The 24,313-nt window shown below is 46.0% G+C and overlaps 2 protein-coding genes across 6 annotated transcripts in view; one reads left to right on the forward strand and one right to left on the reverse strand.

Annotated features, from left to right (window-relative positions):
• On the forward strand, nt 1-18,194 carry PIAS3 (protein inhibitor of activated STAT 3). Of its 5 annotated transcripts, none has more exons than XM_088467553.1 (14): nt 1-259; nt 10,133-10,598; nt 10,708-10,792; nt 11,112-11,162; nt 11,780-11,870; nt 12,087-12,221; nt 12,771-12,876; nt 12,984-13,057; nt 14,069-14,229; nt 14,448-14,578; nt 14,680-14,848; nt 14,951-15,084; nt 15,318-15,358; nt 15,961-18,194. In XM_088467553.1, exons 2-14 carry the CDS (start codon nt 10,136-10,138, stop codon nt 16,219-16,221), a joined length of 1,902 nt encoding a protein of 633 aa, XP_088323679.1. In that variant the 5' UTR covers nt 1-259; nt 10,133-10,135; the 3' UTR covers nt 16,222-18,194. The 5 variants fall into 5 exon arrangements, with proteins under 5 accessions (XP_088323679.1, XP_088323678.1, XP_088323681.1 ...); XM_088467552.1 differs by lacking the exon at nt 1-259 and adding an exon at nt 6,633-6,737; XM_088467555.1 differs by lacking the exon at nt 1-259 and adding an exon at nt 6,757-6,854.
• NUDT17 (nudix hydrolase 17) overlaps nt 18,186-24,313 on the reverse strand; it is a 20,757-nt gene continuing 14,629 nt past the window's right edge. Inside the window, exon 8 of the mRNA XM_088467558.1 lies at nt 18,186-18,453. Within this exon, the coding sequence (XP_088323684.1) occupies nt 18,282-18,453 (172 nt within the window). The 3' untranslated portion in view covers nt 18,186-18,281. The remainder of the gene's footprint in view (nt 18,454-24,313) is intronic.

A 24,313-nucleotide genomic window follows, 5' to 3' on the forward strand; every position in this document is an offset into this window, starting at 1 on the left:
TGTAGTTCCGCTGCCGGCCAGTAGGGGGCCTGTGCATTTCCTGGACTGAGAGTCACTTCCATAAAGTGAAAGTCGCGTTGGATTGTGTGGATTTCTATTTTGTAATTTTTTTTCGGCACAAATTGTCCCCGTTTTACCCCTGCATCTGGTACCCAGGCCCCCAGGAGGTGAGGGACCCCCCCACCGGATTGCACTTTTATCTTACGGGGGGTCACAGGAAGAAGAACCCCCGACCCCCCGGCAAAAGATCCTGCTATGCGTGAGTACAATATTAAAGTCATGTCTTGCACTCTTAGCTGATCCAGATCGCCCCTACAGCCTAGATCTCTGTACCTGAACTCCTCTTCCTTGCTGAGGTGGGTTGGGGGGTCCCTTAGCTGCTGAATAATGGGGTTAGCATTAAAGAGTGGGGTTGGACCTTTAAATTTTAGGCGGTCTGCTGGATCCATCTCCTAACAAAGACACCTCCCGGCAGGGACTGGAGTAACCCTCTGCTGGCTGGAGTAACCCTTCCTTCCCAGGGAAGATAGGACCACATCATTCTATTATGTATGTGCATCCTCCTTAGTGTTGATTATAAATATAAAATCCCATATTTCTGACTTTTGATAGCTCAAAATGTCACGTGTGGTGTTTGTCTTCTGCATCCCTGGCAATCATGCCAATTAACACTGGCATTTTAATAGTGCCCTGGAAATGACGTTGGCGCTCTGTGATTGTTGCTACACTTTGCCATATATTGCAGACATAGGACCCTATGTGGGGCATGTTGTCTGGCATGGGAAAGTTTGTGTGTAGTCCAACATTGCATTAAGCAGCACTAGGGCGTGGGGGCAGTATATGTCGACATTCTTTATGTCAATATCATGAACATGTCGACATTATGACATGTTGACATTTTCACTGTTGACATGTCATATTTAGACATAACGTTCAACCGTCTGTCTACATCTTGACTGCATACTGTATGTATTTGTGTCAGGGTACCAGAGGGCATACTATTCTATGAAGGCATGACAGTCATCTGGTGCCCCTGCATCATTGGGTATGTGCCAACTCAACACGTGGCACAGGAGTATATTGTTGATTAAACTTTGTAAGAGGCAGCGTGGGGTTCATCACTGATACTTGCCGCAGGGTAAGGTGATTGCTCGCCTACTATTCCTTCAATGTCGGCAGTCTGTGCCTGTATGTCACCCAAGATGTCAGTGGCGTGGATTCTAGTACTCCTTTACTTGTCCCACAGGGACAGCGTGCCCGCTGGTAACCCTTATACCCCCCTGTGCACCATCTCTTCTCTCGTCCCATGGATTAATGGGATAGAATGCTGGCTCATTATACAGTAGCGGTCTTTCTACCGGACATGGTCTGTCCCACTTTTCTTTTAATGGTCTCTCCCACTGTCCCCCCCCCCCCCATCTTCTCTTTCCAGTAATAGCCCATACACCCCCCTTGTCGTCTGTCAATGACCAGTCATTCCACCTGTTTCTTCCCAGTAATGATCTGCTCACTTCTCAGTAATATGCCAGTAACCCTGCCTTCTTGTGATCCTCGTGTCCAAAGACTCCATCAAAGTCATCTGTACCCCCCAGTGCCCCGGTAATAATGAACCAACCACCCCTTCCTTTATAGTAATGCCCTGCCCGCTCTTGGCCTTCACATCCTAATGGTTTGTCTCCATGTCTCTGTTTTCCAAATGATGCTCAATCTCCCCCCCACTCATTCTGTACCCCCACATGGCCTACTGAGAAGGTGGCCTCTCCCCAAATCCAAGTCTGTGAATTTATATCCGTAATGCGTTTCTTATTGTAATGGTCTGAATTTCTCCATAGTAATATCATTCTTACATGTCATATAAATGGTCTGTGGCCACCCCTGTCTCTCTAGGTACAGATGCACAGGGGTATGACAGAGTACATGTTGTCATGTCGACATTAAACATGTCAACACTGCCACCATGTCAGCAATTTCAACATCTCCCATATGTAGACACCTTAATTGTGTCAACATAACTTGATATTCTGGTGTTGACATAGTGACTGTCAGTTTTTTTTTCCACTGCACCAGTATGAAAATGTCACTTACAGTATGTCTCTCTATGGGGATGTCTCCTCTTATATCCATTCATGGCAATTGTAATGTCCCCTCTGTCTCTCTCTTCCCTCCACTGGCGAAGCCCCCTCTGTCTCTCTTATTTCCACTGGTGAAGCCCCCTCTGTCCCTCTCTTCCCTCCACTGGTGATGTCCCCTCTGTCTCTCTCTTCCCTTCACTGGAGACGTCTCCTCTGTCTCTCTCTTCCGATGTGCCCTCTTCTCTCTCTTCCCTCCACTGGTGATGCCCCCTCTGTCTCTCTCTTTCCTCCACTGGTGATGCCCCCTCTGTCTCGCTCTTCCCTCCGCTGGTGATGCCCCCTCTCTCTCTCTTCCCTCCACTGGTGATGTCCCCTCTATATCTCTCTTCCCTCCACTGGTGATGCCCCCTCTGTCTCTCTCTTCCCTCCACTGGTGATGTCCCCTCTGTCTCTCTCTTCCCTCCACTGGCGATGTCCCCTCTGTCTCTCTCTTCCCTCCACTGGCGATGTCCCCTCTGTCTCTCTCTTCCCTCCACTGGTGATGTCCCCTCTGTCTCTCTCTTCCCTCCACTGGTGATGTCCCCTCTGTCTCTCTCTTCCCTCCACTGGTGATGCCCCCTCTGACTCGCTCTTCCCTCCACTGGTGATGTCCCCTCTGTCTCTCTTATTTCCACTGGCGAAGCCCCCTCTGTCTCTCATTTCCACTGGCAACGCCCCCTCTGTCTCAATCTTCCCTCCACTGGCGATGCCCCCTCTGTCTCTCTCTTCCCTCCACTGGTGATGCCCCCTCTGCCTCTCTCTTCCCTTCACTGGTAATGCCCCCTCTGTCTCTCTCTTCCCTTCACTGGCGATGCCCTCACAGTTATATAATGATAATGACCTGGTATGGCAGTATTACCCCAACCTCAATGTTATAATGATAATGCCTCAGTATGGCAGTATTACCTTGACGTGGGGTGAGGTAAATGGCTGGGGAGGTACTGGCTAGTTTTACAGATACATATATGAACCAGACAGTACATGTGGGCATTATACAAAATTGCAGCTGGATATAGTGCTGGAAATTTGGTGTGTTTTGATCAGGGATGTGCAGAAAAGGTAGACAGGGGAGGCAGTGCCTCACCTGCCATATACTTATTACTCCAGAGTTTTGACTATAAAAATGTTTAGAATAATACAAAAGATATTTATAATATTTTCTTTACAGTTTTGGTATAATTTTTATAGTCAAAACTCTGGAATATACTGATGTATGACAGGAAAAGCTCTGCGTCATGTGACCGCACATCACTGAGTAATGCCCCTGTATGGCAGTATTACCTCCTCCTCACAGTAATATAATGATAATGCCCCTGTATGACAGAATTACCCCCACCTCACAGTAATAATTATAATGCCCCTGTATGACATTATTACCTCCTCCTCACAGTAATATAATGATAATGCCCCTGTATGATAGTAATACCCCCACCTCAGTGATATGATAATGCCCCTGAATGACAGTATTAGGCCGTGCCCTCTACTCATAGAAATATTTTGATACTACCCCCGTACGGCAGTATTACCTCCTCCTCACAGTAATATAATAATACCCCGGTATAGCAGTATTACCTCCTCCTCCTCCTCACAGTAATATAAAATAATACCTCAGAATGGCAGCATTACCACCACCTCTAATATAATGATAATATACCCCAGTATGGCAGCATTACCTCATCATCATAGTAATATAATGATAATACCTCAGTATGGAAGTATTATTATCTCCTCCTCATAGTAATATAATGATAATACCTCAGTATGGCAGTATTATTACCTCCTCCTCATAGTAATATAATGATAATACCTCAGTATGGCAGCATTATTACCTCCTTATAGTAATATAATGATAATACCTCAGTATGGAAGTATTATTACCTCCTCCTCATAGTAATATAATGATAATACCTCAGTATGGCAGTATTATTACCTCCTTATAGTAATATAATGATAATACCTCAGTATGGCAGTATTATTACCTCCTCCTCATAGTAATATAATGATAATACCTCAGTATGGCAGTATTATTACCTCCTCATCATAGTAATATAATGATAATACCTCAGTATGGCAGCATTATTACCTCCTTATAGTAATATAATGATAATACCTCAGTATGGCAGTATTATTACCTCCTCCTTATAGTAATATAATGATAATACCTCAGTATGGCAGTATTATTACCTCCTCATCATAGTAATATAATGATAATACCCCGGTATGGCAGTATATTACCTCCTCCTCATAGTAATATAATGATAATACCTCAGTATGGCAGTATTATTACCTCCTCCTCATAGTAATATAATGATAATACCTCAGTATGGCAGTATTATTACCTCCTCCTTATAGTAATATAATGATAATACCCCGGTATGGCAGTATTATTACCTCCTCCTCACAGTAATATAATGATAATACCTCAGTATGGTAGTATTATTACCTCCTCCTCACAGTAATATAATGATAATACCTCAGTATGGCAGTATTATTACCTCCTCCTCATAGTAATATAATGATAATACCTCAGTATGGCAGTATTATTACTTCCTCCTCATAGTAATATAATGATAATACCCCGGTATGGCAGTATTATTACCTCCTCCTCACAGTAATATAATGATAATACCTCGGTATGGCAGTATTATTACCTCCTCCTCCTCATAGTAATATAATGATAATACCTCAGTATGGCAGTATTATTACCTCCTCCTTATAGTAATATAATAATACCTCAGTATGGCAGTATTATTATCTCCTCCTCGCAGTAATATAAGGATAATACCCCGGTATGGCAGTATTATTACCTCCTCCTCATAGTAATATAATGATAATACCGCAGTATGGCAGTATTATTATCTCCTCCTCGCAGTAATATAAGGATAATACCCCGGTATGGCAGTATTATTACCTCCTCCTCACAGTAATATAATGATAATACCTCAGTATGGCAGTATTATTACCTCCTCCTCGCAGTAATATAATGATAATACCTCAGTATGGCAGTATTATTACCTCCATATAGTAATATAATGATAATACCTCAGTATGGCAGTATTATTACTTCCTCCTCGCAGTAATATAATGATAATACCTCAGTATGGCAGCATTATTACCTCCTCCTCGCAGTAATATAATTATAATACCCCGGTATAGCAGTATTATTACCTCCTCCTCATAGTAATATAATGATAATACCTCAGTATGGCAGTATTATTACCTCCTCCTCATAGTAATATAATGATAATACCCCGGTATGGCAGTATTATTACCTCCTCCTTATAGTAATATAATGATAATACCCCGGTATGGCAGTATTATTACCTCCTCCTTATAGTAATATAATGATAATACCTCAGTATGGCAGTATTATTACCTCCTTATAGTAATATAATGATAATACCTCAGTATGGCAGTATTATTACCTCCTCCTCATAGTAATATAATGATAATACCTCAGTATGGCAGTATTATTACTTCCTCCTTATAGTAATATAATGATAATACCTCAGTATGGCAGTATTATTACCTCCTCCTTATAGTAATATAATGATAATACCCCGGTATGGCAGTATTATTACCTCCTCCTCATAGTAATATAATGATAATACCTCAGTATGGCAGTATTATTACCTCCTTATAGTAATATAATGATAATACCTCAGTATGGCAGTATTATTACCTCCTCCTCATAGTAATATAATGATAATACCTCAGTATGGCAGTATTATTACTTCCTCCTTATAGTAATATAATGATAATACCCCGGTATGGCAGTATTATTACCTCCTCCTTATAGTAATATAATGATAATACCCCGGTATGGCAGTATTATTACCTCCTCCTTATAGTAATATAATGATAATACCCCGGTATGGCAGTATTATTACCTCCTTATAGTAATATAATGATAATACCTCAGTATGGCAGTATTATTACCTCCTCCTCATAGTAATATAATGATAATACCTCAGTATGGCAGTATTATTACCTCCTTATAGTAATATAATGATAATACCCCGGTATGGCAGTATTATTACCTCCTCCTCATAGTAATATAATGATAATACCCCGGTATGGCAGTATTATTACCTCCTCCTTATAGTAATATAATGATAATACCCCGGTATGGCAGTATTATTACCTCCTCCTTATAGTAATATAATGATAATACCCCGGTATGGCAGCATTAATACCTCCTTATAGTAATATAATGATAATACCTCAGTATGGCAGCATTAATACCTCCTTATAGTAATATAATGATAATACCTCAGTATGGCAGCATTAATACCTCCTCATAGTAATATAAGGATAATACCCCGGTATGGCAGTATTATTACCTCCTCCTCATAGTAATATAAGGATAATACCCCGGTCGTATTTCCCCCTCCTCATAGTAACAAAATAATAAATGCCCCCTTGTAGATTCTGTCCCCCTCCCCTGTGTACACCCATAGCGGCCCCGGATCCCCCCCTCCGTGTCCCTGTATGCACTGGCCTCCCCACATCGCCCCCTCCCCGGCCTCTCCTCACGCCGTACCCGGGCTGGCTCTTTCTCCCCGGTCCCTGGGTTCTCTCGTCCTCGAGCCATGTCTCAAGATGGCGGAGCTGGCGGAGCTCAAGGTACCGGGGAGAGGGAGGGCGCCGGGGCTCGGCGGGTCACAGTGAGGAGTGAGCCGGGGAGCAGCTGGGAGACGCCGGGGATCGGGCCCAGCCAAGGGCGGGGCGTGCGCTGAATGAGTATGATATTGTCCCGGCATTATATATATATATATATATAATATATGCACCACATTGTCCTGGGATTATATTTATAGATAGATACCATAATGTCCCGACATTATATCTATATCAGTATATTTACCACATCGTCTTTTCCCAACTGTCCCTGTTTCTCTCCCCAACTGTCCATCTTGTGAGTTACTCTCTATTCCTTGATGTCCTCCCTATCTCTGCGCTGTCTCTTCTCACACTGCTGGTCACCATCCAACATGATGACCCCTCCATCAGGTACATACACCGTGCTCTGCTCCTGGGCTCCCCCCCTCATGTTACTATGATTGCAGACACCTGTGTAGCACTAGTGTAGGTCACTGATGAGACAGGTGTCTGCAATCATAGTAACATGAGGGGGGGAGCCCAGGAGCAGAGCACGGTGTATGTACCTGATGGAGGGGTCATCATGTTGGAGAGTGGTGATGTCGTGTCCCCCCCGTCTATCCTCACACTGCTGGTGATGTCCCCCCTGTCTGTCCTCACACTGCTGGTGATGTCCCCCCCCGTCTGTCCTCACACTGCTGGTGATCCCCCTCTGTCCTCACACTGCTGGTGATATCCCCCCTGTCTGTCCTCACATTGCTGGTGATGTCCCCCCCCGTCTGTCCTCACACTGCTGGTGATATCCCCCCTGTCTGTCCTCACACTGCTGGTGATGTCCCCCCCCGTCTGTCCTCACACTGCTGGTGATGTCCCCGCGTCTGTCCTCACACTGCTGGTGATGTTGTGTCCCCCCATCTATCCTCACACTGCTGGTGATGTCCCCCCCGTCTGTCCTCACACTGCTGGTGATGTCCCCCCCTGTCTGTCCTCACACTGCTGGTGATGTCCCCCCCTGCCTGTCCTCACACTGCTGGTGATGTCCCCGCGTCTGTCCTCACACTGCTGGTGATGTTGTGTCCCCCCATCTATCCTCACACTGCTGGTGATGTCGTGTCCCCCCGTCTATCCTCACACTGCCAGACCCTCCAACATGACCCATTCCATAAAGTACAAATTGCTCTGCTCCTGTATGATTGCAGCCACCTGTGCTGAAACACCTGTCCATCATTTACCAAGCTCAAGACAGGTGGCTGCAATCATACATTAGGTGGGAATCCCAGGAGCAGAGTGTTTTGTACCTAATGGAACGGGTCATGTTGACGGGTAGGTACTGCTGGTGTTGTCCCCACCTTGCCTGTCCTCACACTGCTGGTGATGTCCCCCCCTGCCTGTCCTCACACTGCTGGTGATGTCCCCCCCTGCCTGTCCTCACACTGCTGGTGATGTCCCCCCCTGCCTGTCCTCACACTGCTGGTGATGTCCCATCCTCCCTGTCCTCACACTGCTGGTGATGTCCCCCCCTGCCTGTCCTCACACTGCTGGTGATGTCCCCCCCTGTCTGTCCTCACACTGCTGGTGATGTCCCCCCCTGCCTGTCCTCACACTGCTGGTGATGTCCCCGCGTCTGTCCTCACACTGCTGGTGATGTTGTGTCCCCCCATCTATCCTCACACTGCTGGTGATGTCGTGTCCCCCCGTCTATCCTCACACTGCCAGACCCTCCAACATGACCCATTCCATAAAGTACAAATTGCTCTGCTCCTGTATGATTGCAGCCACCTGTGCTGAAACACCTGTCCATCATTTACCAAGCTCAAGACAGGTGGCTGCAATCATACATTAGGTGGGAATCCCAGGAGCAGAGTGTTTTGTACCTAATGGAACGGGTCATGTTGACGGGTAGGTACTGCTGGTGTTGTCCCCACCTTGCCTGTCCTCACACTGCTGGTGATGTCCCCCCCTGCCTGTCCTCACACTGCTGGTGATGTCCCCCCCTGCCTGTCCTCACACTGCTGGTGATGTCCCCCCCTGCCTGTCCTCACACTGCTGGTGATGTCCCATCCTCCCTGTCCTCACACTGCTGGTGATGTCCCCCCCTGCCTGTCCTCACACTGCTGGTGATGTCCCCCCCTGTCTGTCCTCACACTGCTGGTGATGTCCCCCCCTGCCTGTCCTCACACTGCTGGTGATGTCCCCGCGTCTGTCCTCACACTGCTGGTGATGTTGTGTCCCCCCATCTATCCTCACACTGCTGGTGATGTCGTGTCCCCCCGTCTATCCTCACACTGCCAGACCCTCCAACATGACCCATTCCATAAAGTACAAATTGCTCTGCTCCTGTATGATTGCAGCCACCTGTGCTGAAACACCTGTCCATCATTTACCAAGCTCAAGACAGGTGGCTGCAATCATACATTAGGTGGGAATCCCAGGAGCAGAGTGTTTTGTACCTAATGGAACGGGTCATGTTGACGGGTAGGTACTGCTGGTGTTGTCCCCACCTTGCCTGTCCTCACACTGCTGGTGATGTCCCCCCCTGCCTGTCCTCACACTGCTGGTGATGTCCCCCCCTGCCTGTCCTCACACTGCTGGTGATGTCCCCCCCTGCCTGTCCTCACACTGCTGGTGATGTCCCATCCTCCCTGTCCTCACACTGCTGGTGATGTCCCCCCCTGCCTGTCCTCACACTGCTGGTGATGTCCCCCCCTGCCTGTCCTCACACTGCTGGTGATGTCCCATCCTCCCTGTCCTCACACTGCTGGTGATGTCCCCCCCTGCCTGTCCTCACACTGCTGGTGATGTCTCCCCTGTCTCTTTTGTCGGCACTAGTGATCTGAACCCTAAATTGCCTCTAATTATATTGAACTCTTGTCCCTGTTTCTTTGTTACAAGAGAATACCACATTTAGGAAAGACCGCTTTATAGCCTTGAGGTGTGACACTTACCACTGTGCCTTTATGTCCAGTGCAGCGCTCAAAACACTTTTTGATTTTCAGTCTGGAAATCTTATGCTAAACAAAGTATGGGAAATAACACGTTCCGCTTTTTTTCCTGTGTTATATGTAGTCAGTCAAAAGGGCTATTTATTTATTATATCAGCGTATTCGGGGATGTTTGACAGTATTTTTCAGAAATATGGCAGTGTCCAGTTAGCACCATCTGAGACAATAACTGTATTAATAAAACTAAAAAATATAGAAATGATACTAATAGAAATAGTTGTAAATATTAATTTGGACCCTATAACAAGCCCCCATGGGACCTTGGAGCATACAAAATGACTACTCTGCGTCAGCTGGCATTCTAAGCCCCCCTATATGGTGCCTAATCGATGATCTAAGTCACATTGCCTTGTTTTACGCTCATGGCTTGGTGGGTAAGTGCCCCCATGACCCGTCTCTGTGTTTCTTCCCATCCAGCACATGGTTATGAGCTTTAGAGTGTCCGAGCTACAAGTTCTCCTGGGCTTTGCCGGTAGGAATAAGAGTGGAAGGAAGCACGAGCTCCTCACCAAGGCCCTCCATCTGGTAAAGTCTGGCTGTAATCCCACCATCCTGATGAAGATCAAAGAGCTTTACCGAAGGAGATTCCCCCGTAAGGTCCTGAACACGGCAGACTTAACAATGTTGCACATGCAGGCCGGGGCGCTGCCCAACGCCAGCTCGCTAACTCAAGGAGCCGTGTGCCACCTGGGATATGACACTGGCGCCATGTCGGGCACCGTGGCACCTTCTATGTTGCCACCTATGCCCATGTTGGGACCCAAACATGAAACGGACATTCAGCACCTCTCCCCACCCATTCACCCGGTACATCCGGACGTCAAGATGAAGAGGCTCCCCTTCTACGACGTCTACGATGAACTTATAAAACCCACCACGTTGGGTGAGTCTGGTGCTACTTTATTGCGCACCCACAGTTGGCGAGCTGCGTTTTCTCCTTTGCTGACTGTATTCAGTTTATGGTATATAACAACCTCTCCGTCTTCCTGCAGCTTCTACGAACACCCAGCGTTTTGAAGAGGCCCATTTTAACTTTGCCCTGACCCCCCAACAAGTCCATCAAATCCTCACATCCAGGTTGGTTGGTTGAATATGTGCAAGGCAAATGTGTCCGGGATAATTGCACCCAAAAAACATAGTTCCACTATAAAAATAGTAAGTTGCCATGGAGATTTTCTGCTTCCCAGACCATTTTCTAAACATGTCACTCTTCAACGAGTGACCGGGACAGGAAGCATGCTGGACATAATACAGTTAAAAATAGTTAATATATATATATATATATATATATATATATATATATATATATATATATATATGTTATTTTTTTTAAATGCTTTAATAACATGCTTCAAAACCATTTTGTGATTGGTGCCTTTTCTATTTTCTTTTACAGAGATATATTACCTGGTGCTAAATGTGATTACACAGTCCAGGTGCAACTGAGGTAATTAGATGTCCAATGATTATAAATGATATCCCACTTCTAACACCCATCTCACCAGTGGCCAGGACCCAAAAACGGGGTAGCCATGTGATTTAATAGGGACCACCTGGGTCCCAGACACAATACAGTCTTAAGACTCACATCCTAACACTCTGTCTCAATTTTGCTGTGTAGTAATCTCCCAGTGCACTTTGTAAATACATAAGTTTGATTGACTTTGCTTCTACCAGCATTGACATGCACCGTCCTGCCAGTGATGTCACAACCCAGCTTCTCCAGCCTGAGTACCAGAATCTCCAACTTTCTATGTACTGAGGGTGGGATTCCCGCACGGCGGCCTCATCATGCCAGAAAGTGAGGCCTCTGACCGGGAGGAAAATTAAGCCGGAAATCTCAGCTTATGTCCTCATTACCTCGCGGGCACCATTGCCCTAGCATTGGCTAATGAGTGGGCAGCGATAGCACTGTGAGGCTTAGTTGTCATAAATAAATTGTAGTTTATTTTTTTTAGCAGTTTGGTGAGGTTGCAGTGTTTTTTTTTGTAATGCCCACGGAGGTATGGTGGTAGGTCAGGGGTTTCAGCAAAACTGATCATTTCGTCTCTTTCCTCCACCCAGGTTCTGCCTGTGCGAGACCAGCTGTCCTCAGGAAGATTATTTCCCTCCCAACCTGTTTGTGAAAGTGAACGGGAAGCTCTGCCCTTTGCCAGTAAGTAAAATGGCTCCCCGTTCTTCATAGGCTGGCCACATACACTGCATCATCGCAGCTGATGTTGGGCAGATGGTTCATTGTGTCTGATCCACACACCTTAAACCGTACAACGTTACTGCTGGTTGCACAGGATTACCGGTTCTTGTCTGGTCACTGTTACACTTCTGACCAGTCTGACCTGGTTAAACGTTGATGAAATTCTATCTTGTCCAGGGTTACCTGCCCCCTACCAAGAATGGAGCGGAGCCCAAGAGGCCGAGCAGACCCATAAACATCTCCCCGCTCATCCGTCTGTCAGCCACAGTCCCCAACACCATTGTCGTTAACTGGTCATCTGAGTTCAGCAGGGTGAGTGATAACCCGTCCACGACGGATCAAGGTGCATTTGTTTTAAGGCGCATGTTGTAGTAACGCGACAATTCTTGTTTGACATAAGAGCCCGGTGAAGTTTAAATGTGCTCAGGTTGAACTAAGCAATTGTCATAAGAGCTGATTGGACACCCGCTACGGTCGGTCAACTGGGCAATGCACCCTTGGTACATTCATACCAAGGCATAAACCACGGAGATCCAAGCATGGGTTCAACCACACTTCAACTAGTTTCTAAATAACCATTCTTTTTTTCTATTATTATTATTATTATTATGAGAAAAATAAATTGAATGGCATTTGATATAAGGTTTTTATAGTGTTTTGATTAGCTGTACTCCAGCAGAGAGGTGCACTTGTATCTAGCTCTTTTAGTACTGCTTATGTTGTATTTACAATTGACTAGAATTTTATTATTTGATGGCATTGAATTAGTTCTGCGGAGAGAGTATCACAAGACGTCACTTTGGGCCTAGCGCACTTCCCTGTCTCTCTTGACGCTCTCTCTCTCTCCTGTGTGCGTTTCAGAATTACTCACTGTCCGTCTACCTGGTCAAACAGCTGACGTCCGTCACCCTGCTGCAGAAACTGCGGGGGAAAGGCATCCGTAACCCGGACCATTCCCGAGCGCTGAGTGAGTCCAGATTCCTCCTTTTCCGAGCTCCCCGGCTCCATCGTCTGAAACCTCTTCTTGCTCACTGACCTCTGTTTATTTTTTTAAATGATTTTTTATTACGACAGTAAAAGAAAAGCTGACCGCAGACCCAGACAGCGAGATCGCCACCACCAGCTTGCGGGTTTCTCTGATGTGCCCGGTGAGTCCGAAAGACCCGTCCTGGTGATTACGGTAGTGATGATCCCTGTATTACAGCCTGCTGAAACAACAGAGCGATTGTATGCTTGAGTTCGCAATCACTTTCGTGACACGCCCACAACATTCCTAACACATCCATAAGACACGCCCACAACATTCCTCTAACCCATAAGAGACACCCGTAACACTCCCCTAATACATCCATAAGACACGCCCACAACACTCTCCTAACACCAATAAGACAGACTGTCTCCATATAGTCACCGCTCGGGAACGCACAATACATTTTCAAGACATTTTTGTGACCGTGTGTCTCCATCGCAACTGCGTCCTACATCGACGTTGAGTCTGACTCAGAATAAGTCCCTTTAGCTGCTTATGGCTGCTGTGTATATATCATCGCCCTTCATGTTCTCGGGCGTAAAGGGCAATTCAACTCATAAATGACTGCTTCTTAAATAAAATCACTTACGTGATTAATGACTGATACTTGTCACTATACATACATACTATGATAATATGAAGGGGGCCCTGTGCCTTTTGGACTATAGGTTCCTATAGTCCAGAGCTTTCCAAACTCTGTCTTCAAGGCCCCCTAACCATCCAGGTTTTAAGGATATACATGGTTGAGCACAGATGGCTAAATCAAAAGACTGAAATACTAATTAAGTCACCTGTGCCCAAGAATGGTTATCCTTAAAACCTGGACCGTTAGGCCCAAGTTTGGGAACCTCTGCTATAGTCTGTATCTTTAGGAAGGATCACCTCCCACGTGGAAAGCTGTTTGTTACAAAAATGTATTTATAAAAACCACATAAGTATTTTATTCTGGGGTTAACTAATCTTAACGCATCTTTTTTTCTTTGCTCATTAACGGAACATGAGCTGGTAGAGAAAAGCCGGTATAACGCCATAGAATATGGAGACGGGACAATTCCGTTACTCCTATCATATAGACTCTATGACCACATGACATCCGACCAACCAGTGACCACAATCTTTCTGTCGACAGCTGGGGAAGATGCGTTTGACTGTGCCCTGCAGAGCGATCACATGCACCCACCTCCAGTGCTTTGACGCTGCCCTGTACCTCCAGATGAATGAGAAAAAACCAACATGGACGTGTCCGGTGTGCGATAAGAAGGCGCCGTACGATATGTTAATTATAGATGGGTGCGTATGAGCTAAGGAATATAATATTTTTCATTTATATGGTACAGTCTGCAGTGCATTGGCAGATGCATTACATCTACCACCAACGCCGTCCTGTCTCTTGTCCTTCTGTAGTTTTCCCACTATACGTTATCATATTCTTCTTGATGTTTTGGGATCTATAGATCAATGTGAGTAATATTAACCGATTTTGTTCTTTCCTCCCCTTTCTTCTTCAGCCTCTTCATGGAGATCCTGAACTCCTGCACAGACTGCGACGAGATCCAGTTCATGGAAGACGGGTCCTGGTGCCCCATGAAGCCTAAGAAGGAGAAACAGGACATGTCCTCATCGTACGGTGGGCTTGACGGTAAGCTTGTCCTATATCTCAGGCAGTCGTGTGATTGAGTTACAAACTGGTGGGAGATGACCCTCCGTCACCGCTGGCCTCGCCGTTCTCTCCTCTTTCAGCCAGTACCATCTACAACCTCAGCTCCGACCTCAAGCACAGTTCAGAGACCAAGAAGAGGGTGGAAGTGATAGACTTGACCTTGGACAGTTCATCGGATGAAGACGAGCCCACGGCCAAGAGGCAGTGTCCCGTCACGTCGGCGACTAGTCCCTCCCTCGGATCCAAAGGGTAACTTTTGAAAGAATAGGAGTCCGAAATGATCTTTGTTCTTGGTATAACAACTTGTTGGGACAGAGAGGGGTCTCATTTATCTGTCATGTTTTATTTTAGGGTGACCAGCGTTGACCATCAAACATCGTCTGTACTAAGAAGTACCCCGTTGACGACAATAAGCAACGATTACCTGTCGGGCCTTCCTATCCCAGATTATCACCGATCTTTTGCAGTTCCAGGTGACCTTCAAGGTAATGAGTTTATTTTACCAGCGCCGAACCCCAGGCCCATACGGGTGATGCCCCTTTGACCGTCAAAGTCTCCGCTGTCTTTATATTTTTTTTGTGGTCATCTGCTGTCATAGCTCTCTATAGATGCTGTTGTACGATATTATCCTGTTCAACAGATGAAACACATACGTGACCATGACATCGTTAGGCAATTGTAGCAATTCTGTATTATATTTTTTTTTTCCCGTGTGCAGGTCTCGATTTGTTCTCCTTCCTTCAGACAACTGACAATCAGGTGAGTGTGGTCAAAAGGCCAGAGGAAGCCAGCACCATCCTGTAACAGTAATCCCTTATGTTACGTGTGAGACCTTAGTGATAGAGCTGGGGACTTGTCCCCTAGCAGCGACATTGGAAAGCACAGCTCAGAAGTAGCCATTGCTTTATATTGTTTTAAGCTCCCGTCTTTCATCCCAAATGTTAGATTCTCCATGCTTTTCTTTGCAGTGCGTGGAGGTATCCATTTGCATTGTAAAATTTGCCAATTTTACTTATTTTGGGGATCTGCGTCTCTGCACAGCGAAAAAATTTTTTCTGGAAACCTCTAGTTACGTTACAAGTTGCATGCTGCATATGGCCATATTTTTGGGAAAGTCCATCCCATATATATTGATTTGTCCCAATTGGATGTTGCAATAGACTTTCTACGCCATGATCTGTTTACATACAGCTGCGCTGTATGTAAAGCCATCATTGGCCGCTCCCAACCAGTGAATGCTGAGATTATAGGATTGATATAAGTCGGTATAGGGGCATCCAAGATATAGCTTTTATATTCATTTATGTTATATGGAAATCAGCATTTTATTGATGTATTTATTTCCTGTCGCCCTCTCTCAGCATTACAGCCCATCCGTCATCACCTCCTTGGACGAGCAGGATGCTCTGAGCCACTTCTTCCAGTACCGGGCACCTCCATCCCATTACATGAGCCCGCTCACCCAGGCCATGGCGGGATCCCACGCCTCCACCAACGGCAGCAGCCGGATCAGCAGCATTGTATCCACCAGCACGTTACGGGAGAGTCACGGGCACAGCGGCTCGCAGAGCTCCGCGTCCGCGCTGCCAGGGTGCAGACCAGACATTATATCCTTGGACTGACCAGAAACGGAGTAATAGGGATCTTGGCATTGGGACTTGGCAGCCATGCCCGCTGTACATAGACGATGCCACATCTCTATTTAAAAATCGCAAAACCCCTTCTTGGGTCATGCCGTTTTTTGTTTTTAGGACATTATAAGACGGACCCTATGGAAACAAGCTGAGCGCTAAATGCCATAGCGCGGCTTAGACGATGTACAGAGAGACCAGTATGGATTATATATAATCTACCCAGCAATGATTTTACTATTACAACTTCCACTATCTTAAATCCGCTTTACTAGTTCACATTCAAATCGTATTACAGTTTTCATATCAAATTATTCTATATATTTATTATTTAGTAGCATGGTGCATAGCGGAATTGTGCTGTATGCCCATAGTGACCAGTCCTTGTAGAGGTCCAGTGGTCACTGCGCAGTGGGGTATGTGGAACCTTCGGGCTTGCCCATATGGGTGCTGTAGGGTCCGGTAACTTACTGCCTGCGTTATTGATGAATAATACCGGAATGTAGGGAAAGACAAAGCTTGCATTGAAATTCCAGACGATTCGCTCCAGTTAACCATGTTACCCGCCCCCTGGGCATTCAGTAGGCTGGAATCTCCAGAATGGCTCCTATGTAGGTCAGACTGAGGTACATGATCTATTACTGACGTCAGCCATGCTTAAGAGAAAGGCAATGGGCTGTGAGCCTCTGATTGCTTCCTCGTTGCAGACCCATGAAGTGAGGACAATTCGTGTCCTCCGGGGGTTAATTCTCTCCGCAACACCTGTCGCCATGAATCCAGTTGGCATCGGCAGTATATCAACTACAACTCCCACACTCCTCCTGAAGAAGCGCCCCAAATCAAGGTTGTAGTTACCCACATTAGCTTCCCCTAAGCCGTCCTGGAGTTCCAGCCTTTATGTTGTCCAGGAGTGGTTAATGCATATTATGAATTTCGTTGTTCCCGTGTTCTTGTTTTACACATGAGAACCATTAGCAGTGGACATGGAAATGAACAAACTGCAACTCTGCATTTATTCGGACATCTCTCCTTGTCTATAGTTCAGCACTAGATCCACTGCAACAGGTTGCTTGCTGCACATTGCCACTTTTACTAATGAGCTCCTAGGCACGCAATGAAATGAGTGGATGAGCCCACAAGTCTGGCGAACAAAATCTGACCACGGACCAAAGTGTGCGTTTGAAAATGTGCTTTTAAATGTATATTCCACCTTTTTAAAATATGATTTTATAACATATAAATACATACAAGGTTTCCCATGCCACCTAAGGCTAAAACTGAGCATTTGGTTCACCCATGCCACTTACTACAACAGTATGAGTGTATTTAATGAAGTAAAAGAGTGACAAATAAGATTCCAAAAGTAGCTACGATCTGTCAGCTGACTGGTCATATTACCATGACGGACAGTTACGTCTGAATTAACAGACACCACATGCAGCGCTAAACTTTTATGGAGAGCAGAGCACCATCTACAGGCAGAGAAAGGGTACTGCACCCCATTATCGGCCTCTTTTTGTCTACAAAGTTTTTGCATACTATTCCCTGTATACATTCTTTCCTTGTATTATATGTATTTTTTTAAGCTGTTTCCTATGTCAATGTAAAGAGATCGCTGCAAATATACATGCATATATTTTGATTTCTTTCTTTTTTTCATTGTATACAAACTCCAAAGACTGCCCTTATTTTGATAAAGGTCATGACCCCTTCAGCTTTCCGGAAACGAGCCCCCCCCCTATGTGTTCCGCACACTTTCCTGTGGCTGAAGGGTTAACGCTGCAGCTGTAGTGTAATAGGGCTCTCATTTAATCTATTTATGTATTTAAATATATAATGTAATGTATTTAGTCTCTATGGTTTGTACTGGCTGAAGCAGAGATGATTCCTGTAAGATTCTTCCACAGACTCAAGAAAACAGATACAAAATCTTTTTAAGGGGAAATAAACCCTTTTTTTTATTTATTCAATATATTTGTCATGTCATGTATGCTAACTGCCTCCAGGGCGGCGCTGTGTGGTATAAGCCGACTTGTATATCAGCTGTTATATTAGACAGAGATCGCATCCTCTGGACGCAGAGTCTCCAGCCACAGTGACAGAGCGTATTTGGTCCCGGTGCTCACTCTTTCCACATCTTCACCATCATTGGGTGCGGTGTTCAGGAGAGTTGCCAAGTCCAGATCCTTGTGTGCCAGTGTGCCACCCCTCACTTCTGTAATCCTGTAAGGACAGTATGCTCATTTACAGCATTGCATTTAGGTGCAACCAATCAGCTCTTGGCGTCAGTCTAGTGCAAGTGATTTAGCACAATGTTGGTAAATAAGCCCTATAACGCAGTCTTACATTATCACCACCTACCTCTGTGATGTTATAGAGACATCGTAGTATTATACTATGCAATCTATTTTACAGACAAGAGGTTGTTCCTAAGACAACCCATGGAAGGCTGCACCAGCCCTTTGGAGGTGCAGATTCTCTATCTGAATATGGCTGCCTATATCAGCGCAACTGCGTCTTTTAGATGCAGCTGTTGACCGTAACACGCCTGTATCTGGCTAGCCACCCGTCTGTCACATCCAGAAACACCCACCGAAATTCCATCTCATTGCATGCATATTCAGTCTACTTTGAGCAGTAACCATCGAGACGCATGCGGAGACTGAAAACATTGTCCGCTTGCGTCCGGCACCGCTAATGCGCACACCCCTTAATCAGGCCCACAGTGTATGTAGGAGGAAAGGCTCTGCGATCATGTATGTGTGTATGACATGCCCTCATTACTTTGTGTACCAGTGCTCCTTACAGTGACTGTACGAGGGCTCTGATCATGCCTGCCTATATGACACTCCCCTCCTCCTTACTATTTATATCCGTGCTCCTCACAGTGACTGTAGGAGGGGCTCTGATCATGCCTGCCTGTATGACATTCCCCTCCTCATTACTATGTATATCCGTGCTCCTCACAGTGACTGTAGGAGGGGCTCTGATCATGCCTGCCTATATGACATTCCCCTCCTCATTACTATGTATATCCGTGCTCCTTACAGTGACTGTAGGAGGGGCTCTGATCATGCCTGCCTATATGACATTCCCCTCCTCATTACTATGTATATCTGTGCTCCTTACAGTGACTGTAGGAGGGGCTCTGATCATGCCTGCCTATATGACACTCCCCTCCTCCTTACTATGTATATCCGTGCTCCTTACAGTGGCTGTAGGAGGGGCTCTGATCATGCCTGCCTATATGACATTCCCCTCCTCATTACTATGTATATCCGTGCTCCTCACAGTGTCTGTAGGAGGGGCTCTGATCATGCCTGCCTATATGACATTCCCCTCCTCATTACTATGTATATCCGTGCTCCTCACAGTGACTGTAGCAGGGGCTCTGATCATGCCTGCCTATATGACATTCCCCTCCTCATTACTATGTATAGCAGTGCTCCTTACAGTGACTGTAGGAGGGGCTCTGATCATGCCTGCCTATATGACATACCCCTCCTCATTACTATGTATATCCGTGCTCCTCACAGTGACTGTAGGAGGGGCTCTGATCATGCCTGCCTATATGACACTCCCCTCCTCCTTACTATGTATAGCAGTGCTCCTTACAGTGGCTGTAGGAGGGGCTCTGATCATGCCTGCCTATATGACACTCCCCTCCTCCTTACTATGTATATCCGTGCTCCTTACAGTGACTGTAGGAGGGGCTCTGATCATGCCTGCATATATGACACTCCCCTCCTCCTTACTATATATATCCGTGCTCCTTACAGTGGCTGTAGGAGGGGCTCTGATCATGCCTGCATATATGACACTCCCCTCCTCCTTACTATATATATCCGTGCTCCTTACAGTGACTGTAGGAGGGGCTCTGATCATGCCTGCATATATGACACTCCCCTCCTCCTTACTATATATATCCGTGCTCCTTACAGTGGCTGTAGGAGGGGCTCTGATCATGCCTGCCTATATGACACTCCCCTCCTCATTACTATGTATATCCGTGCTCCTCACAGTGACTGTAGGAGGGGCTCTGATCATGCCTGCATATATGACACTCCCCTCCTCCTTACTATGTATAGCAGTGCTCCTTACAGTGGCTGTAGGAGGGGCTCTGATCATGCCTGCCTATATGACACTCCCCTCCTCCTTACTATGTACATCTGTACTCCTTACAGTGACTGTAGGAGGGGCTCTGATCATGCCTGCCTATATGACATTCCCCTCCTCCTTACTATATATATCCGTGCTCCTTACAGTGGCTGTAGGAGGGGCTCTGATCATGCCTGCCTATATGACATTCCCCTCCTCCTTACTATATATATCCGTGCTCCTTACAGTGACTGTAGGAGGGGCTCTGATCATGCCTGCCTATATGACACTCCCCTCCTCCTTACTATGTATATCCGTGCTCCTTACAGTGACTGTAGGAGGGGCTCTGATCATGCCTGCCTATATGACACTCCCCTCCTCCTTACTATGTATATCCGTGCTCCTTACAGTGACTGTAGGAGGGGCTCTGATCATGCCTGCCTATATGACACTCCCCTCACTATGTATAGCAGTGCTCCTTAGTGACTGTAGGAGGGGCTCTGATCATGCCTGCCTATATGACACTCCCCTCCTCCTTACTATGTATATCCGTGCTCCTTACAGTGGCTGTAGGAGGGGCTCTGATCATGCCTGCCTATATGACACTCCCCTCCTCCTTACTATGTATATCCGTGCTCCTCACAGTGACTGTAGGAGGGGCTCTGATCATGCCTGCATATATGACACTCCCCTCCTCCTTACTATATATATCCGTGCTCCTTACAGTGACTGTAGGAGGGGCTCTGATCATGCCTGCATATATGACACTCCCCTCCTCCTTACTATGTATAGCAGTGCTCCTTACAGTGGCTGTAGGAGGGGCTCTGATCATGCCTGCCTATATGACACTCCCCTCCTCCTTACTATGTACATCTGTACTCCTTACAGTGACTGTAGGAGGGGCTCTGATCATGCCTGCCTATATGACATTCCCCTCCTCCTTACTATATATATCCGTGCTCCTTACAGTGACTGTAGGAGGGGCTCTGATCATGCCTGCCTATATGACACTCCCCTCCTCCTTACTATGTATATCCGTGCTCCTTACAGTGACTGTAGGAGGGGCTCTGATCATGCCTGCCTATATGACACTCCTTACTATGTATAGCAGTGCTCCTCACAGTGACTGTAGGAGGGGCTCTGATCATGCCTGCCTATATGACACTCCCCTCACTATGTATAGCAGTGCTCCTTACAGTGACTGTAGGAGGGGCTCTGATCATGCCTGCCTATATGACACTCCCCTCCTCCTTACTATGTATATCCGTGCTCCTTACAGTGACTGTAGGAGGGGCTCTGATCATGCCTGCCTATATGACACTCCCCTCACTATGTATAGCAGTGCTCCTTAGTGACTGTAGGAGGGGCTCTGATCATGCCTGCCTATATGACACTCCCCTCCTTACTATGTATATCCGTGCTCCTTACAGTGACTGTAGGAGGGGCTCTGATCATGCCTGCCTATATGACACTCCCCTCCTCCTTACTATGTATATCCGTGCTCCTTACAGTGGCTGTAGGAGGGGCTCTGATCATGCCTGCCTATATGACACTCCCCTCCTCCTTACTATGTATATCCGTGCTCCTCACAGTGACTGTAGGAGGGGCTCTGATCATGCCTGCATATATGACACTCCCCTCCTCCTTACTATATATATCCGTGCTCCTTACAGTGACTAGGAGGGGCTCTGATCATGCCTGCATATATGACACTCCCCTCCTCCTTACTATATATATCCGTGCTCCTTACAGTGGCTGTAGGAGGGGCTCTGATCATGCCTGCCTATATGACACTCCCCTCCTCCTTACTATGTATATCCGTGCTCCTTACAGTGACTGTAGGAGGGGCTCTGATCATGGCTGCCTATATGACACTCCCCTCCTCCTTACTATGTATATCTGTGCTCCTTACAGTGGCTGTAGGAGGGGCTCTGATCATGCCTGCCTATATGACACTCCCCTCCTCCTTACTATGTATATCCGTGCTCCTTACAGTGACTGTAGGAGGGGCTCTGATCATGCCTGCCTATATGACACTCCCCTCCTTACTATGTATAGCAGTGCTCCTCACAGTGACTGTAGGAGGGGCTCTGATCATGCCTGCCTATATGACACTCCCCTCACTATGTATAGCAGTGCTCCTTACAGTGACTGTAGGAGGGGCTCTGATCATGCCTGCCTATATGACACTCCCCTCCTCCTTACTATGTATATCCGTGCTCCTTACAGTGACTGTAGGAGGGGCTCTGATCATGCCTGCCTATATGACACTCCCCTCACTATGTATAGCAGTGCTCCTTAGTGACTGTAGGAGGGGCTCTGATCATGCCTGCCTATATGACACTCCCCTCCTTACTATGTATATCCGTGCTCCTTACAGTGACTGTAGGAGGGGCTCTGATCATGCCTGCCTATATGACACTCCCCTCCTCCTTACTATGTATATCCGTGCTCCTTACAGTGGCTGTAGGAGGGGCTCTGATCATGCCTGCATATATGACACTCCCCTCCTCCTTACTATGTATAGCAGTGCTCCTCACAGTGACTGTAGGAGGGGCTCTGATCATGCCTGCCTCTATGACATTCCCCTCCTCCTTACTATGTATATCCGTGCTCCTCACAGTGGTTTTCAGATGAGATGTTATATCTGTATTTATGAAACCCCTTTCCTCATAATCGTGTAGTTCTGCTCCTCAAAGTATATGTAGGAGTAGCTATGTAATAATCTGTGTAGTACAGCCCCCTCCTTATTGCCATGTGTAGCAGTGCTCCTTACAGTGATATTCAGATGAGCCGTCTGTATTTATGAAACCCCCTCCCTCATAAAAATGTGTAGCACTGCTCACAGTATCTGTAGGAAGAGCTATGTAATAATGTGTGTAGTACAGCCCCCTCCTTATTACCATATGTAGCACTGCTCACAGTATCTGTAGGAAGAGCTATGTAATAATGTGTGTAGTACAGCCCCCTCCTTATTACCATATGTAGCAGTGCTCACAGTATCTGTAGGAAGAGCTATGTAATAATGTGTGTAGTACAGCCCCCTCCTTATTACCATATGTAGCAGTGCTCACAGTATCTGTAGGAAGAGCTATGTAATAATCTGTGTAGTACAGCCCCCTCCTTATTACCATATGTAGCAGTGCTCACAGTATCTGTAGGAAGAGCTATGTAATAATCTGTGTAGTACAGCCCCCTCCTTATTACCATATGTAGCAGTGCTCACAGTATCTGTAGGAAGAGCTATGTAATAATCTGTGTAGTACAGCCCCCTCCTTATTACCATATGTAACAGTGCTCACAGTATCTGTAGGAAGAGCTATGTAATAATGTGTATAGTACAGCCCCTCCTTATTACCATATGTAGCAGTGCTCACAGTATCTGTAGGAAGAGCTATGTAATAATCTGTGTAGTACAGCCCCCTCCTTATTACCATATGTAGCAGTGCTCACAGTATCTGTAGGAAGAGCTATGTAATAATGTGTGTAGTACAGCCCATCCTTATTACCATATGTAGCAGTGCTCACAGTATCTGTAGGAAGAGCTATGTAATAATGTGTGTAGTACAGCCCATCCTTATTACCATATGTAGCAGTGCTCACAGTATCTGTAGGAAGAGCTATGTAATAATGTGTGTAGTACAGCCCCTCCTTATTACCATATGTAGCAGTGCTCACAGTATCTGTAGGAAGAGCTATGTAATAATGTGTGTAGTACAGCCCCTCCTTATTACCATATGTAGCAGTGCTCACAGTATCTGTAGGAAGAGCTATGTAATAATGTGTGTAGTACAGCCCATCCTTATTACCATATGTAGCACTGCTCACAGTATCTGTAGGAAGAGCTATGTAATAATCTGTGTAGTACAGCCCCCTCATTACCATATGTAGCACTGCTCACAGTATCTGTAGGAAGAGCTATGTAATAATGTGTGTAGTACAGCCCCTCCTTATTACCATATGTAGCAGTGCTCACAGTATCTGT

The sequence above is a fragment of the Taudactylus pleione genome, unplaced genomic scaffold (assembly GCF_031769625.1).
Source record: "Taudactylus pleione unplaced genomic scaffold, aTauple2 ptg000073l, whole genome shotgun sequence".
Classification (NCBI taxonomy): Eukaryota; Metazoa; Chordata; class Amphibia; order Anura; family Myobatrachidae; genus Taudactylus; species Taudactylus pleione.

What these genes read in the sequence shown, in the direction of transcription:
- PIAS3 (XM_088467552.1), top strand. Translation starts at nt 6,714, where the DNA reads ATGGCGGAGCTGGCGGAGCTCAAG. An exon ending in GATATGTTAATTATAGATGG is followed by an intron (nt 14,230 to 14,447) that starts GTGCGTATGAGC and finishes TTTCTTCTTCAG; the next exon opens with CCTCTTCATGGAGATCCTGA. An exon ending in ATCGTACGGTGGGCTTGACG is followed by an intron (nt 14,579 to 14,679) that starts GTAAGCTTGTCC and finishes CTCCTCTTTCAG; the next exon opens with CCAGTACCATCTACAACCTC.